The 17,512-nt window shown below is 34.3% G+C and overlaps 1 protein-coding gene across 6 annotated transcripts in view; it reads right to left on the bottom strand.

Annotated features, from left to right (window-relative positions):
• The window catches only part of ZBTB44 (zinc finger and BTB domain containing 44), a 73,320-nt gene that overhangs the window by 7,418 nt on the left and 48,390 nt on the right, over positions 1 to 17,512 (bottom strand). For 3 of the 6 annotated variants that reach the window (XM_081282542.1, XM_081282543.1, XM_081282541.1), the window contains 3 exons: positions 5,950 to 6,034; positions 3,144 to 3,307; positions 1,548 to 1,848 (listed from right to left, as the gene is read on the bottom strand). In XM_081282542.1, coding sequence (XP_081138668.1) covers positions 1,548 to 1,848; positions 3,144 to 3,307; positions 5,950 to 6,034 — 550 coding nt within the window. The remainder of the gene's footprint in view (positions 1 to 1,547; positions 1,849 to 3,143; positions 3,308 to 5,949; positions 6,035 to 17,512) is intronic. The other 3 variants (XM_081282544.1, XM_081282545.1, XM_081282546.1) reach the window with 3 other exon arrangements.

Here is a 17,512-nt window from a genome sequence, read left to right as displayed (position 1 = left end):
GAATTTGGAAATAAATACTCATGATTGGTTACAGGTCAGTTCCCAAAAGTTATTTAATTATTAATTTCCACAGGAAATATAGACAGTAAAGTATAATGAAATTTAATCAAAAGTATAAATTTCCCCAGAAGAGATAAAAGATTTTAAAATTTCTTTATACTTTTCTGTATTTTCTATTACACTCACTTTTTGGTAGTTAAAGAATAAACACTGTGAAATAAGTATTATCTTAGATGCTATATGTAAATCTTCATTATTGAAACTAAAAAAGTTCAATATACCAGGACTGTCAATAAGTAATACTTTTGAAATGGCCATTGTATAATCTCATTGTTCAATATTAGTAGCAAAATAAAAATTTGGTCATTTCAAAGCAATTTCAAATGTTCTGTGTTCTAGTTTCTAAAATATCTTCAGGATTAGACAAGATGAGTGGAGGACATAGGGGAGATACAAAGAGAGGAGTGGTTAGCTCCAACACTATTTTATTTCAGAATGACTGTTTAATATGGTATGTGTAATATAGGTTGTGATATGACAATCACATTTAGAATTAGAAATGGTTAAACAAAATCAGTATCTAGTTTGAAGGGGAAAAACAAAATCTATGCAGAAATAGTTTGGAATCTATTGAAAAATAAGGTTTTAAAAACAGAAGTAATTTTAAATAGATTTATATGAGAAACTAAGGATTCCTACAGAGGTACAATTCTTATAAAGTATTAAAAAAAACACAAATAGAATTTTATTTCTAGAGGAGGCTTTAGAAACCATTCTGTTTAGAGCTTACATTTTATCTTTTGCTAAGTTTCAAGTTCTTCATCTGTAAAGTGACATGCTTAATCAACACAATTAGTGGCAGAGCTTGGACTAGAACCTGATTTCCTTGGATACCCTATAAATCAAAAAGGTCACTCTATTATAAATTATTATTATTAAAAGATGGAGCTCTAAACTGAAAGAAAATAAGAGAGACTTCATTGGATCTAAACAATCATATCCATTATAATTGCCATCAAAGTTTCCTTCTTATTGGTAAACGAACATTCCTTTACATAGGATTAAAAAAAAGGGAAGTGGGTAAGAATTTTACTACTATCCAGAGTCTGAAGTAATGTAATATTACTAAGTATCACCTGACATGGTATATTTTCTAAGATCTATTCCAGATCCACTACAAAATTACTTTAATTTCATACTTTTTTAAAAAAAAAATCAAGAGGATAAGTAGTCTACATCTGTAGGAATATATAAGTGTGTGTGTGTTTGTGTATATGTGTGTATATATATATTAAAAAATATAACTTTTATTGTTTAGGAATAAACTTATAATACCAACTATAAAATATTAATAATTTTATATATTTAGGAGATCCAGCAAAAAATTTTATCAGATCAGGAGATCAAAGTATGGATCCTGGGAATTTAAAATGAATGTGACTGATTAGCTGGCAACCTGATTTAAAATAACACAACAGGCTGCCCTAAAAGCAGGAAGAGAGTTTAGAAAGCAGTTTTCCTGGTTGGATTTTCGTTGTGCACCTCACCTGCTCTGGAAGTAGTTTGCTAGCTCTGATGCTTCATGGTTCAGACTCCTCAGGTGCACGATTAAATTTCCAGAGTTGGTGAACATGGCGCCACATGTTTTGCACTCGTAAATCCGAGGCTTGCGGATAATGTGCCGGGAAACCCTCATATGGTGTTTATATTCCCCGAAGGAAGTGAAAGTAGCACTACATATCTGGCACCGGAAACAGCGTTTACCTTCATGCTTTAGGCGATGCATCTTTAGCGAGTAAGCCCTGGTGAACTTTTTCCCACAGCGGTCACACTGAAATGGTTTAATTCCTAGAAAATAAAGCATATCAAAATAACATCTGAGAACAAAATGAACTGAAAAGGTCAAATACCTCACAAATTTCTGAACTATAATTTTGTAGATATAATTTAAAAAGACAAACGTTATTAGAAAAAAACATTCTAATTCAGTTATGCAGAAAAGGTGCAGAGTATTTGAAGTCATTAGTGCTTAAAAAAAAGAATGGAAGAGGGCAAATTAGGTAATGTATACCGAAATTGATCTCTGAATAATCTTCTAAATCATCTCATTTACAGACTTCAAAACACATTTTAACTACTTAGAATTTAGATAGAACCAAAATCTCCACCAAAGAACATATTCATTTCACTAAAGAGACTTAAACTGAAAATGTCCCCCCCATCTCAGACAGAAACGAGAAGAAAAAAGGAAAATTCTAACATTACTGTATGTCATGATCACAACAGAACCATCATTTGATGAAATGGCTTTTTGAGTATTTATTATGCTATTGATAAAAATTGTTGAATTATAAAACATTGTTTCCTTAAATTCATTATCACAGTTTTACGGAAAAAGAAAAACAAACTAAAACATCTTATAAAACACAATCATGGATTTAACAATGTCTCAGAGAACTGGCATTAGGATAGGAACTTTTAAGATCTATCTACAGAATGAGAAGTGAGGTACTAACATAGCTGAAAACAGCAGCAAAAATCTCTTGTCCATCAGAAGGCAGTGTTTTACCCATAAGAATCGTGGTAAATTTATGTGGTCACAAAACTTCATCAAAATCTAATCTACCATTTACCTAAAATCTTATACTATAAAAATATAGCTATACTAATCAGAGCAGAGAGATTAGGATTACATAACAATATTATATTAATAATTAAATATTAAATCTTTTGAAGCATTTTTTGTATTTTCAAATTTACAGTAGTTAACATAAGAATGATAAAAAAATACATATATACTCTTATAAACCCATTTCCTTTGCCATCTGTGCAATTCTCTTACATATGTAAACATACCAAATAGACCCAATATTTATTATTTTCCCCAGTATCTTTTAATATACATATTACACATTGAATATTGAATCAGAATATGTAATACCCATCAGAAATGCATTAGACAAATAGTTTCTTGACAATGCACCATTTCAGCAATGAATCTAAGCTAATCTGTTCTCATTTGACTTCCAGAGTTTTCCCCTTTTTTCTTTACTCAAAAGCACCTGTTTTCTATTTTAATTAGGATTCAAAAATAAAATGTTTTAGAACACTCATTCATGAACCAACAGGGAAAATGGCATTACCTGAGTGGATGAGCATGTGCTGTTTTAGGTTCTGAATACGGGTGAATCGCACCCCACAGGTTGGACATTGAAAAGGTCTGTCTGGACCATTTGGACTTGGTCGTTCTGTACTGCTGGTGGAAGGAGCAATGTAGAGTTGGTAGGGATACTGAACACTTTCCAATCTAAAAAAATAAACCGAAAAAGGCAACCAGGCTCTGATTTTTAAGTTGAAAAAACATTTCTGCAGGTCAACTTTAATAAAAGAACAAAACAAGAAACACTTAAAGACTTCTTAGAAAACAGTTTGACTGTTTAGGAGTTTCACCTAGAACAATATGAAAAACAATGTTACTAACCAGAATATGTAGCATCTTAAATTAAGCATGAACATGTAACTACAAAACCTATCATAGACTATTTTATCTTAGATATCATTAATCTCTCTAGTCCCCTTTTGGTACTACTTTAATTTAGGCTTCTTCCATACAAACTTGAATTAATAACTTTGTTTAGCACCACACTCCCTTCTCATGGAATCACAGAACTCTGATTAAGTCAGTCTTCCTTTAAACGCCTGCAAAAACTTATCTTCACAATACAGTCTCAACCCCTTTAAAAAGCATACAATACTCCTTATATCTGATTTCTATCTACCTTTTCAGCCTCATTTCTTGTCATACTCCCTAAATATATCCTATACCAAATGATCCCTCCACTGTTCCAAATCTCTGCCAATTCTGTGCTTTTAGACATTTAATCCCTTCTCTAACCTTATTTGTCTAGATACTGCCTAATCATTTTATAAAATGTAGCTGAGGGGGCTGGGGCTATAGCTCAATGGCAGAGTGATTGCTTAGCACGTGTGAGGCACTGTGTTCAACCCTCAGCACCACATAAAAACAAATAAAATAAAAAATGCTATCCATCTACAACTGTAAAAGTAAAAATAAATAAATAAAAAAAATGTTGCTGAGCTGTCACATCCTCTTCCTTGAAGCTTTCTTTATCAGTAGCTTAGCTGGATATCATCCTAGGCAAAGCAACCCAACTCTCTGCAGATGATTTAATGATGACTTGTTTACTTGTCTATCTTCAACCTCTCTTTTTCTCTGAAAATGGATGGAGCTCCTTGAGGGAAAAGGCTATGCATTTCAACTCCATATGCCTATCATTCAGTACCATATTTAATAAACAACAGAAGAACTGAGTAATATTTGAAATTACAGAATCTGGGCATACTTCTGCTTATTTATCTTTTTATTACTTCATGCAAATGATTCTGGTTGATAATCTCAGCCGGATTTAGCTATCCAAGAACAATAATCCTTACTGGGTTCTTTGAATCCTTTGAATTTTTCATCAAATATAATTTTTAAGATTGTCCTGAAATCTCTATGAGGAGGAATTTAATTATTCAGTGGGGTATATATATTCCGTGGTGAGAGGCAAACAATAATCAAGAAAATGATCAAAGCAGAGAATAAAAGTATGAAGATCTAATAGTGATGGGGTGCTGGTTTAGACTGTTTATCAGGAAAGTCCTCCTTGATAACCAACACTGAGACAGTGATCTGAAGGCCCAGAAGGAGCCAACAACATGAATGTAAATAGAAAAGAAAGCATTTCAGGTAAAGGACATAGAGAGGCAAAAATGCCCAGAGGCAGGAAGGAACAAATATGAGGTATTTCAAGAACTGAAAGGGCAATGTGGTTAGAATGTAGTATACAAGAGGGAGAATGATTTCATTGGAGCAGGCAAAAGTTGTATCACACAGTTGTTTTAAAAGACATAGTGGGCTATAGAGTACAGCTCAGTTACGGAAAGCTTGCTCAGCAAGTTCAAGGCCCCAGGTTCCCTTCTAGTACCACAAAACAACAAAATTCAAAAATGAGCAAGCAATTTTAGGTTTTAAATATGAATGAAGAATAGCAAGTATCCACAGCTTGCAACACAACCTAATCTGATTTTAAAAAAAAGATGATTTTGGCTACCACATTATTCCAAATAAAGTTGTGGAATAATGAAATCAGGGGCAAGTTTGAAAGTTACTGTAGCAGATGAGGCAGAAGATGGTGATGACTTAAACTAGGGTGGTTATGGCATAGAGAGGAAAAATAGACTGGGGCTTGGGGATATATTTTGGAGGTACAGTTGACAGAACTTAAGGATTAAGTATAAGAGAGAAAGTGGAGAGGGAAGCAAAAATCATGAGTAATTTTGAGATTGTGTTTAAAAAAAATGGGGGATAAAAGTGAAAGAAAGAAGAAAGAGGACTTAGGAAGTAGAAATCAATAGTTCTGTCTTGGTGTTATGTATGAAATCCCCCTTATATGTCTATGTATAAGTAGGAAGGGTCAAGTGAAGACAGTGACTTGGGAACCAGGGTATACAGATCAGGACTGGTACAGTTTTTGTAGCAGGCCAGATAGTAAATATTTTGGCTTTGCATACCATATGATCTCTGTTCCAATCACTTAACTCTGCCACCCACCAATGATATATAAGAAATAATGTGGTTATATTCCTCTAATACTTAATTTATAGAATAAAGATGGCAGGCTAGAACTGTCCTGTGGTACATAGTTTGCTAACCTCTGATATAGATACTATTTAAAGCAATGGACTAGATAATTTTGGAAATGCCAGAAAGACAAAAATAAAAATCTATAACTTTTATAGGCAGTCTAATGTGATGATGCTACCTCATTACTCTGAAAAGTATACCCGAGGTCCTGATAAATTTCTTATACTCTTTTGAGATAAAACATTTAGAGTTGTAAGCACAACCCTTACAAGAAAACCACATATTACATTAGAACTAACCGATCATCATCATCCGCATGAGCATTAGTGCTAGAAGTGCTTTGAAGTGTAGGCAACCCCTCAGTAACGCCTTCATCTACTGAGCCTGTGAATAAAAGAATGAAAAGAGGACAGTTGTCAATACTTTGGTGCAAATAAGCCAATAAAGTACTTGCAAACCACTTATCCATGCCTCTAACATGTATTTTCTAGTATTAATATGTTGAGTGATTAACCAAAAGCAGTAGTGTTCTATATTATATTTTTACTTTAATTAAATGTTTACATGATTTTAAAAGAAATATGTAAGACAAACTTTAGATTACTATTTAAATTCTTTAGAAAATTTTCAGAAAACAAGCAGAGTAATTTAAATGCAAAATAGAATTCACATAAAACTAAATGATATTTAACTATTATTTAAGGAAGCACTGGCAATTTTTATTTTATTGTTTTTGGTACCAAGCATTGAACTCAGGGACACTTGAACACTGAGCCACACATCCCCAACCCTATTTTTGTATTTTTTTTTTGAGACAGGATCTCACTGAGTTGCTTAGCACCTTATTGTTGCTGAGGCAGGCTTTGAACTTTCAATCCTCCGGCCTGGCTGCAATTTTTGTTTATTTTAATTTTTTAACCTTTAAAAAAATTTATTTGTTCTAATTAGTTATACATGACAGCAGATGCATTTTGACTCACAGTACACAAATGGAGCACAATTTTTCATTTTCTCTGGTTGTACATGTGCAATTTTTATTTTTAAAACATCAAATCAAATCATTCACTCGTATCTACAAATTTAAAATACAGGGGCTGGGGTTATAGCTCAGTGGTAGAGCACTTGCCTAGCATCTGTGAAGCCCTGGGTTTAAGTCTCAGTACCACATATAAGTAAAATAAAAGTTCATTTACAACTATATATATTAAAAAATTTCAAATACAAAGCAAACACCTAAGAAACTCCACACAAGTCACAAGATAATACTGCTGGCATTCTAGAAGTTCCCATTTATTCTTCCCTAACAACAAACCCTCCTTCACAAGCTTGTCTTATATGGTTATCATTTCCTCCCCCACTCCCTCCTTTAAAAAGTACTTTTATCTCAAATACATGCACCCTTAAGTTAGGGATTAGTTCTTGCTGGAACACAGCAATGGGCAGTCTAGGGCTACTCTCACATTATGTATAGGGTAGCTGTGGTTGCAAAAAAGACCCCATAGCAGTTAAATCTCAACTATCTACTAGCTGGCCTTCAAAGAGGTTTGCCAACTCTTGCCATGAACAATATATTTCAGGGTTGCCTGGTTATAAAACTTGATATAATTATAAAATGAATCACACTGTATGTATTCTTATGGCTTGTTTCCTTCAACACTGTGGCCTCATTCATGTTGACAATTGAAGTTTATTTTCATCATTGCAGAATATTAAGAATTTCTCCATTTTACTTTTTTATTGTGGGAGGCACTGGGGATTGAACCCAGAGGTGCTTTATCACTGAACTATATCTACAACCCCCCTCTTTTTAAAGATAGGGTTTCACACTAAGTTGCTTAGGACTTCACTAAGTTGTTGAGGCTGGTTCTGAACTTGTGATCCTCCTGCCTCAGTCTCTCAAGCCACTACCAGGCTTGACTCATCCATTTTGCCTTAAAAAAAAAAAGTATATGCATGTGTGTATATATATGTTTGTGTGTGTGTGTATACATATAGTCAATAGACCTTTATTTATATATGCGGTGCTGAGAATTGAACAAGTACCTCACAAATGCTAGACAAACGCTCTGCCACTAAGCCACAACCCCAGTCTCTATTTTACTTTTGATGAAGTTTCAAGCTATTATGAACAATGTTGCTGTGACTATTCTTGCACTATTAATACATTTAACTTAAGTCCATGCTTTTTCTCTAGGGTATATACTTAGGAATGGGATTGCTAGGTTACCTTTATTAGAAAATGCTCAACTCTTTTTCAATGCTTTAAACTACCAGCATTTAATGACAGTTGTATTGCTCCACATTCACACCAACACTCAGTACTGTTGGATTTGAAAAATTTTGCAAATTTTGTGAATACTTACCACATATTTCATTGTTTTTCATTTTCTTTCTTACAAGTGAAGTTGAGAAACATTTCATGTATTTATTGAAACTCTACCTTTGTGAAATGCCAGTCTTGCTACTGAGATGTCTTGCTTTTCATCACTTTTTTTTTTTTTTCATATTTTGGATACAAGACCTTTTGTCAGTAACAGATGCTACAAATATATTTCTCCATCAATGGCTTATCTTTTTATGGGTCTTCTGATGGCCAAAGATTTTAAATTTTAATTAAATTTATTAATCTTTTCCTTTATGGCTATGGTTTTTGGTCTTATTAAAAAATCTTTTCCTATCTCAAATTATCACAGAAGATTTATGTGTTGCCTTTGATATTTAGGCCTTTTAAAAAAATCCATCTGGAGTTGATTTTGTAACCAAGTGCATTTATTGAAAAGTCTCTTTCTCTTCTTTGCAGTGTCATCTCTGTAGTATATCAACCATACATAAGTACATCTGTCTGTTTTCAGGTTCTCTTTAGTTCCATCTGCTGATCTGTCCTTGCATTAAAGCCCATCTTCAGTTATCAGAGCTTCATAATAAATCTTGATCTCAAGTACAGCGAGTCCTCTGAGTTCATTTGCTTCCTGAACATTTTGTTTCTGGACCTTTCATTTTAATATACATTTTAGAATCAGTTTGTTGAATACAAATGTTAATGGTCATTCCATTTCTCTCTTCTATTAGTTTGGAAATTATATAATATTTTCCTTTTTTTTTTTTTTTTTTTTACTATTACCATAGAAATTATACACATTCTGGGTCAGGCCCTGGTTTCCTAAGTTGTAACCATAGTGCAAGAAAAAAAAAAATTAGGTATGTACTTATTTAAGTCTAAAGTTAATCAAAACCTTTACTTCTTCCTGATAATACAAGGATCTTGGTGGTTTTAACTATTTTCTACCTGTTCCCATTCTGCAATTTAATAATTATTGTCTGATATTTTAGGTGTTTGTTCTGATTAGGGCCCCACAAGGCATTACTGCTCTCTTATATGAGCAATGTTTACTTACATTTATTCACATATTTACCTCTTCCTTTTGCTCTTCATTTCTTATTTATGAGAAATTCTGTGTTTACTTTTACTTCTGTCTGTTGTCCATCTTTAAGAAGCTTCTTTAGTGATTAGCTGATAATTGTGTTTCTTTAAAAATGTCTTTCACTTTCATTCTTGAAAGATTTCACAGTGTGTAGAAATCTACATCAGCAGTTATTTTCTTTCGGAACACTTGAATATCATTGCACTGTTTTTTGATATTGAAAAGTCAGATATTCTTCTTTTCAAGGTAATTTGTCATTAAAAATTTTTTTCTGAAGAATTTTCTCTATGATGTCTCTAGTTTGTGTTTTCTTTTTATTATTCCTGATTTGTGATTTGCTGGCATCTGACCAACTGATATCTTTCATTAATTCTTGAAAATCCTCAGCCACTCTCTTTTCCTTTCAGGACTTTTATCAAATCTACATTTGCATCCTTCACACTTCTTCTCTTCTCCACTGTAATCTCTTCTACCATGTCTCTCCTTGCAGCATTCAAATAATTTCTTCTAATTTATCCTCTGGTTCTGAATTCTCTTTTGCTAAATCCCATCTATTGCCAAAATGTTCACTGAGATTTTTATTTTGGTTATTTTTTTCCTTTTCACCCCCACTCAAATTTGCTATGTTAACTTTTTAGTTTACTGTTTTCTGCAATTATTAAGATTATTAATTTTGTTAAACTGAATAAGTATATTTGTTTTATATGTCTGAAAACCATGCTAATTGACAATGCCAATTTATTTTTGCTGTTTTAAAATTTCCCTGTTAGTGGTTCTCTATTTGCCTTGTTTCTTATGTGCCCTGGTTATTTTTGACAGTGGTTTCTACCCTTTATAATAATTTGTAGGGGATTGATTTGCTGAGGTTGGGATAAATATGCTTCTTCCAGAGAAGATTTATGCCTGCTTCTGCTAAGCTCCTGGGGAGCTTGACTTAAAACAAGTCACTCTTTGAGACTCCTTGGCCTAGTCACACTAGGTATAACCAGGATGTAAATGTGCAAGTGGGCTAGTAGTGACCATAATTTCTCAGACATGTCTGCCACTGGCAAGGCAGTCTTCCTATAGTGCACCAGAGACTGAAGGATGGGGAGCAGGTCTAGTTTTAGTTAGTTAGTACCTTTGAGGTCCCTTCTTAATGTGTGGTAGCAACTTTCAATCTTCACATGCTCTCTGGACTTTGGCTTTCATTCCCCTTATTCTCTGATGAATTTGGACCTGGCATTTGCTTGGCAAATGTTTGGCAAAGTATTAAACTTGTTTTAATGCTGATAATGTGATCTGTTTGGCTCAAGGTCCCCTCCCCCTCTAATTTAACCTGGCATCTTCTTGACCATCTTTCAGGTTTTCAAATACTTTTAGGGTGGTCTGTTTTAAAAAAAATTATATATATATCAACAATCTGTTGTTTGTACTAGGGACAGTGGATCCAAACGACCTACCCTCATCAGGTAAAAAACTTAGTTTTTTCTTTACTATCTGCAATCAATTTCTTTACTGTCTGATTTGTTCATCAAATGGACAAATCTGAGCTTCCGAAAAGGTCTACTTTCTTAATTGTAAACAAATTTTGGTTACAATATTTTAATGAAAGTTAAAATGTACTAATTGTAACAGTTTGTATAATACTATATACATGTGAACATTTAATTAATATCATCTGTTAGCATACATAGGATAAAATTTACTCCTGATGAAAATTTACAATCCAATACTTCAGTTTTTCCTTTTGGAACACTTGAATTAGCTGGCATTATTTGGAAACAAGTACATTTTCCATTTAAGTAAGATTTTTTAAAAAAACTAACCTAATCCCTCTTAAGGCATCCAAAATTACTCGATCATTTGTGCTGGAAAATTTGTTACAGGGCTACAATTTACCTTGCCTTTTTACATAATACGAAATATAATTTAGTTTTTGTTCTTGATGATTCATGGAAAACCATCAAGGTCACCAGTTATTATACTATGTTCTAATACACGGAAATACTCAGAGGCTTTTGAAAGCAGACAGGACTACTTGCTTCTACACTCATTCTGAACTGTATCCCGTTCTACCTTACTGGTGTGTTTAGCATTTCTGTGCATGCCTTTTACTTTTCCTCTTTCCCTTATTATCAAATAACATTTATGTTTGTCCCCTATGTCTACTTATCCAACTTATCCCTGATCCTTCTGATTTGTTTTCATTCCAGATGGGTAGAGAACCAGATGCTGTCTTTTGTTGAAGAACGAACTGCTTACTTCTCAATCTTTCCATTCTCACTTTTTTTCCTTAAATAAAACAAAGCAAACGAACAAAAAAGAGAACTAAACACTAACATTTCAATTTGTCTTAGGATAAAAACTACAAAAGTCCCAATAGTTGAACTTTTGTCACCACGAACACAAAAACTTACTTTATAGATCTGGAACTTAATCAGAGTAAAGACAGTACAGAAGCTTACAGGAAATTGTAGGTATTGTAGTTTATGCCAAAATAAAACAAAACCCACCTGGAGGTCGATAAGGGGAGGACAGGAAGACTCTTAATTGGCATTTTATTTCTTACTATCAGGCAGGTTATATTACTTCTAAGAGTGAGTGAAATCTTGGTGAGAGGGAAATAAAGACCACTCTGTTTTTGGATTGATTCTAGAATTGTCAAGGGTTTGTTTAAAAAGCGGGTCAAAAAGGAACTAAATGGGGGTACAAAATACATATAAAACAACAACAAAAAATCCATTTCAACATGCTTAAAATGTCATCAAAACATTGGCTACTAGATCCCTAATTCAATGGATACTGGGGATGCAAAAATTAAAACAAAAACACTTTCCCCTTACCAAAAGCTAAAAACAAAAACAACATGAAGACACTCCAAGTTAAACTGAGTTAAAACACAGGCTTTAGAGTCTACCCATACTGTGAAAGTTATAATATAAAAAAGTGTTATGACTTATGCAACTATCAGTAAAAATAAATTTTATCAAATCTTTTCCTTGAGATGCCAGTGACAACACAGTAAATTACATGAACTAGAATTTAACTTACACTGACTTAACTGCAGATGTTATTACTTTTCTGAGGTGATAGTGATGCTTCTTAAGTTATTAAAATAAAGTTTCTAGATGTGGGGGGGGGGTGACGTGATATAGCTCAGTGGTAAAATGCTTGCCTACAATGCATGAGGGCCCTGGATTGAATACATAGCACTACAAAAAGAAAAAGTTTCCTTTCTTCAGGGATAGTGAGAAGGCTAAGAATTCTGAACGGACCCTTTCACCTTGTGAAACAGTAAAGCTGATTTATAATGACAATCAACTTGATATGACAATTTCTGTTGTATCAAACACACACTGCTGCTACCACTGTTTAGGTAGGTACTCAAGATGTTTAAACCCTCTGGTAATGAGAAATAATTATATTGGTTATCTCCTACAGAGCACTGACTATGTGCTAGGCACTGTTCTACATGTTTTCAAAAATATCCTACTTGATACTTGAAAAAGAGAAAGTAGCTTCTCACATTCAGGACCTGGCCACTCAATCACTCAGGAGTTGGCCTGGCACTCAAAACTAAGCGATGGTGTGATCCCATAACCTTCCCTCTCCACACATCAGGAAAACCTTAAGGGCCCCTCCCAGCTCTCCCGTGAGTGCTACAGCCAGCCCGAGGGAATCAGAGGTGGTGCGGACCCGCCTACCGCTCCCACCAGGGCTGACTGCTGAGGTCTCTTGCACCAGCTACCGGGAAGTGGATACTGGAGGGCAAGTAAAATCCGCTGAGGATTCTCAGCCCCAAGCTCTACAAACTTAAGGTCTGAGGGAATGGCAAACTGGAAGAGTGTGCCCAGTCGTTCATGAAAACAGGGCTCCTGGGAGCAGCAGACCTGGCGTGTAGCCAGTATTGTGGTGAGAGGTGCCTGGCTAAAGAAAAAGTGGGAAATGACTAGACACAAGAGGAGGCCCTAGGCACTCAGGATTGGAGACTCGCCCAGTCTGGGAGGAGCTGCTGCACAGTGATTGGTTCCCGCGTATTGACAGGAGAAACTTGACCCGGTGGGCACAGCGCCATCTACTGGAAGAGAAGTTAATCAAACTCTAAGAAGGCATTTATTAGTTTTTTTTTCCCTCTTTTTTTTGATTTGGGTTTTTTCTTTCATTTTCATTTTTCGTTCTTGTTGTTTTTTAAATTTTTTTACAATTTTTTTAAAATTTTTTTCTTCTAATTTTAATTTTAATTTTTTTATTATTATTTTTTTAAAAAAATTTTTTCTTTTTTTATTTCCTATTTTTTTTCTTCTTTTGTCTTTTCATTTCTTTTCAATTTTCTTATTCCCCCTTCCTTGAATTCTACCTGCTTACTCTCATTCTCTCTAGTGATTTCTTCCCTTCCCTTCTAATACCTTTCCTCCCAAGCATCAAATAAATTTATAGGAGTAAACAGTAACTCAGCAGTCAAACAGAACAAGAAGTAACATGAGGAGCTTGAAAAAGCAAGGAAGAAAAGGAGTACAAACAATGCAGGACAGCCTAAATACTCAGGAGGACCTAGAGTCATCAGAAAAATGGTCATATAAAGAACTCAAGGAACACCTTAGACAGATGGAATGGAACCTTAAAGAGGATACAAGACAGCAAATCCAAGCAGTGAAAGAACACATTGAGAATGAATTTCATAAACAGATAAAAGAAGAAGTTAAGCATCTTTATCAGGAGATAGAGATGATAAAAAATAATCAAACAATAATTCTAGAAATGAAGGAAACGATAAACCAAATTAAAAACTCAATTGAGAGTATCACCAACAGAGTGGAGCAAGTAGAAACCAGAACGTCAGATAATGAAGACAAAATATACCATCTTGAAAAGAGTCTAGCCAACTCAGAAAGGCTGGTAAAAAATCACGAGAAAAACATCCAAGAGTTATGGGATAACATGAAGAAACCAAACTTACGAGTCATCGGGATAGAAGAAGGTACAGAGATTCAAACCAAGGGAATGAGAAACCTGCTGAATGAAATAATTACAGAAAACTTTCCAGAAATAAAAAAGGAAACAGATATACAAATTGAAGATGCATACAGGACACCGAGCACACAAAATCACAGTAGACCAACGCCAAAACACATTGTTATGAAGATATCCAATATACAGAACAAAGAGAAAATATTAAAAGCTACAAGAGAAAGGAGACAGATTACATTTAGGGGTAAACCAATACGGTTAACAACGGATTTTTCATCACAGACACTGAAAGCAAGAAGATCATGGAACAATGTATTTCAAACACTGAAAGACAATGGATACCAACCAAGAATTCTGTATCCAGCAAAATTAAGCTTCAGGTATGACAACGAAATAAAAATCTTTCATGATAAACAAAAGTTAAAAGAATTTGCAGCCAGAAAACCAGCATTGCAAAGCATTTTGAGAAAACACTACAAGAAGAAATGAAAAACAATAACCAAAACCATCAGTGGGAAGTGCCTCAGTAAAGACAGAGGGCGAGGGGAAAGACAATTATGGAGAAACAAACTAAAAAAATTTTTTAAAAAAAGGATAAACAATCAAACATGGATGGAAGTTCAAACCACATATCAATAGTAACTCTGAATGTTAATGGCTTAAACTCTCCAATAAAGCGACATAGGCTGGTATCATGGATTAAAAAAACAAATCCAACAATATGCTGCCTCCAGGAGACACATCTGATTGGAAAAGACATACACAGGCTGAAGGTGAAAGGATGGGAAAAAATATACCACGCACACGGTCCTCGCAAGCAAGCAGGGGTGGCCATCCTCATATCGAATAAAATCGACTTCAAGACTAAGTTAATCAAAAGGGATAAAGAAGGTCATTATATACTGTTAAAAGGAACCATTCACCAACAAGACATAACAATTATCAATATTTACGCACCAAATAATGGTGCTGCGACATTCATAAAACAAATTCTCCTCAAATTCAAGAATCAAATAGACCACAACACAATAATTATGGGAGACTTCAACACACCTCTCTCACCATTGGATAGATCCTCCAAACAAAAGTTGAATAAAGAAACTATAGAACTCAATACCACAATCAATAACCTAGACTTAACTGACTTATATAGAATATATCAACCATCATCAAATGGATATACTTTTTTCTCAGCAGCACATGGATCCTTCTCAAAAATAGACCATATATTATGCCATAGGGCAACCCTCAGTAAATATAAAGGGGTGGAGATAATACCATGCATTTTATCTGATCATAATGGAATGAAACTGGAAATCAATGATAAAAGAAGGAAGGAAAAATCCTACATCACATGGAAAATGAACAATATATTACTGAATGATCAATGCGTTACAGAAGACATAAAGGAGGAAATCAAAAAATTCATAGAGATAAACGAAAATACAGACACAACATATCGGAATCTATGGGACACAATGAAAGCAGTTTTAAGAGGAAAATTCATCACCTGGTGGTCATTCCTCAAAAAAAGAAGAAACCAACAAATAAATGAGCTCACACTCCAACTCAAAGCCCTAGAAAAGGAAGAGCAAAACAACAGCAAATGTAGCAGAAGGCAAGAAATAATTAAAATCAGAGCGGAAATCAATGAAATTGAAACAAAAGAAACTATTGAAAAAATTAACAAAACTAAAAGTTGGTTCTTCGAAAAAATAAATAAGATCGACAGACCTTTAGCCATGCTAACGAAGAGAAGAAGAGAGAGAACTCAAATTACTAACATACGGGATGAAAAAGGCAATATCACAACAGATGCTACAGAAATACAGAAGACAATTAGAAATTATTTTGAAAACCTATATTCCAATAAAATAGAGGATAGTGAAGACATTGATACATTTCTTAAGTCATATGATTTGCCCAGACTGAGTCAGGAGGATACACACAATCTGAACAGACCAATATCAATGGATGAAATTGAAGAAGCCATCAAAAGACTACCAACCAAGAAAAGCCCAGGACCGGATGGGTATACAGCGGAGTTTTACAAAACCTTTAAAGAAGAATTAATACCAATACTTTTCAAGATATTTAAGGAAATAGAAAAAGAGGGAGCCCTTCCAAATTCATTCTATGAGGCCAACATCACCCTGATCCCGAAACCAGACAAAGACACCTCAAAGAAAGAAAACTACAGACCAATATCTCTAATGAACCTAGATGCAAAAATCCTCAATAAAATTCTGGCGAATCGAATACAAAAACACATCAAAAAAATAGTGCACCATGATCAAGTAGGATTCATCCCTGGGATGCAAGGATGGTTCAACATACGGAAATCAATAAATGTTATTCACCACATCAATAGACTAAAGATAAGAACCATATGATCATCTCGATAGATGCAGAGAAAGCATTTGACAAAGTACAGCATGCCTTTATGTTCAAAACATTAGAAAAACTAGGGATAACAGGAACTTACCTTGACATTGTAAAAGCTATCTATGCTAAGCCTCAGGCTAGCATCATTCTGAATGGACAAAAGTTGAAGGCATTCCCTCTAAAATCCGGAACAAGACAGGGATGCCCTCTATCTCCACTTCTATTCAATATAGTTCTCGAAACACTGGCCAGAGCAATTAGACAGACGAAAGAAATTAAAGGCATAAAAATTGGAAAAGAAGAACTTAAATTATCACTATTTGCAGATGACATGATTCTATACCTAGAAGACCCAAAAGGGTCTACAAAGAAACTACTAGAACTAATAAATGAATTCAGCAAAGTGGCAGGATATAAAATCAACACGCATAAATCAAAGGCATTTCTATATATCAGCGACAAAACTTCTGAAATGGAAATGAGGAAAAACACTCCATTCACAATATCCTCAAAAAAAATAAAATACTTGGGAATCAACCTAACAAAAGAGGTGAAAGATTTATACAATGAAAACTACAGAACCCTAAAGAGAGAAGTAGAAGATCTTAGAAGATGGAAAAATATACCCTGCTCTTGGATAGGCAGAACTAACATCATCAAAATGGCGATATTACCAAAAGTTCTCTATAGATTTAATGCAATGCCAATCAAAATCCCAACGGCATTTCTTGTAGAAATAGATAAAGCAATCATGAAATTCATATGGAAAAATAAAAGACCCAGAATAGCAAAAGCAATTCTAAGCAGAAAGTGTGAATCAGGCGGTATAGCGATACCAGGTTTCAAACTATATTACAGAGCAATAGTGACAAAAACAGCATGGTACTGGTACCAAAACAGGCGGGTGGACCAATGGTATAGAATAGAGGACACAGAGACTAATCCACAAAGCTACAACTATCTTATATTTGATAAAGGGGCTAAAAGCATGCAATGGAGGAAGGATAGCATCTTCAACAAATGGTGTTGGGAAAACTGGAAATCCATATGCAACAAAATGAAACTGAATCCCTTTCTCTCGCCATGCACAAAAGTTAACTCAAAA

The sequence above is a fragment of the Spermophilus citellus genome, assembly GCF_964194105.1.
Source record: "Spermophilus citellus genome assembly, chromosome: 2".
In the NCBI taxonomy this organism is placed as follows: domain Eukaryota; kingdom Metazoa; phylum Chordata; class Mammalia; order Rodentia; family Sciuridae; genus Spermophilus; species Spermophilus citellus.
Note: the sequence above shows the minus strand (reverse complement) of the source record. Positions and strands in the feature narration are given on the sequence as shown.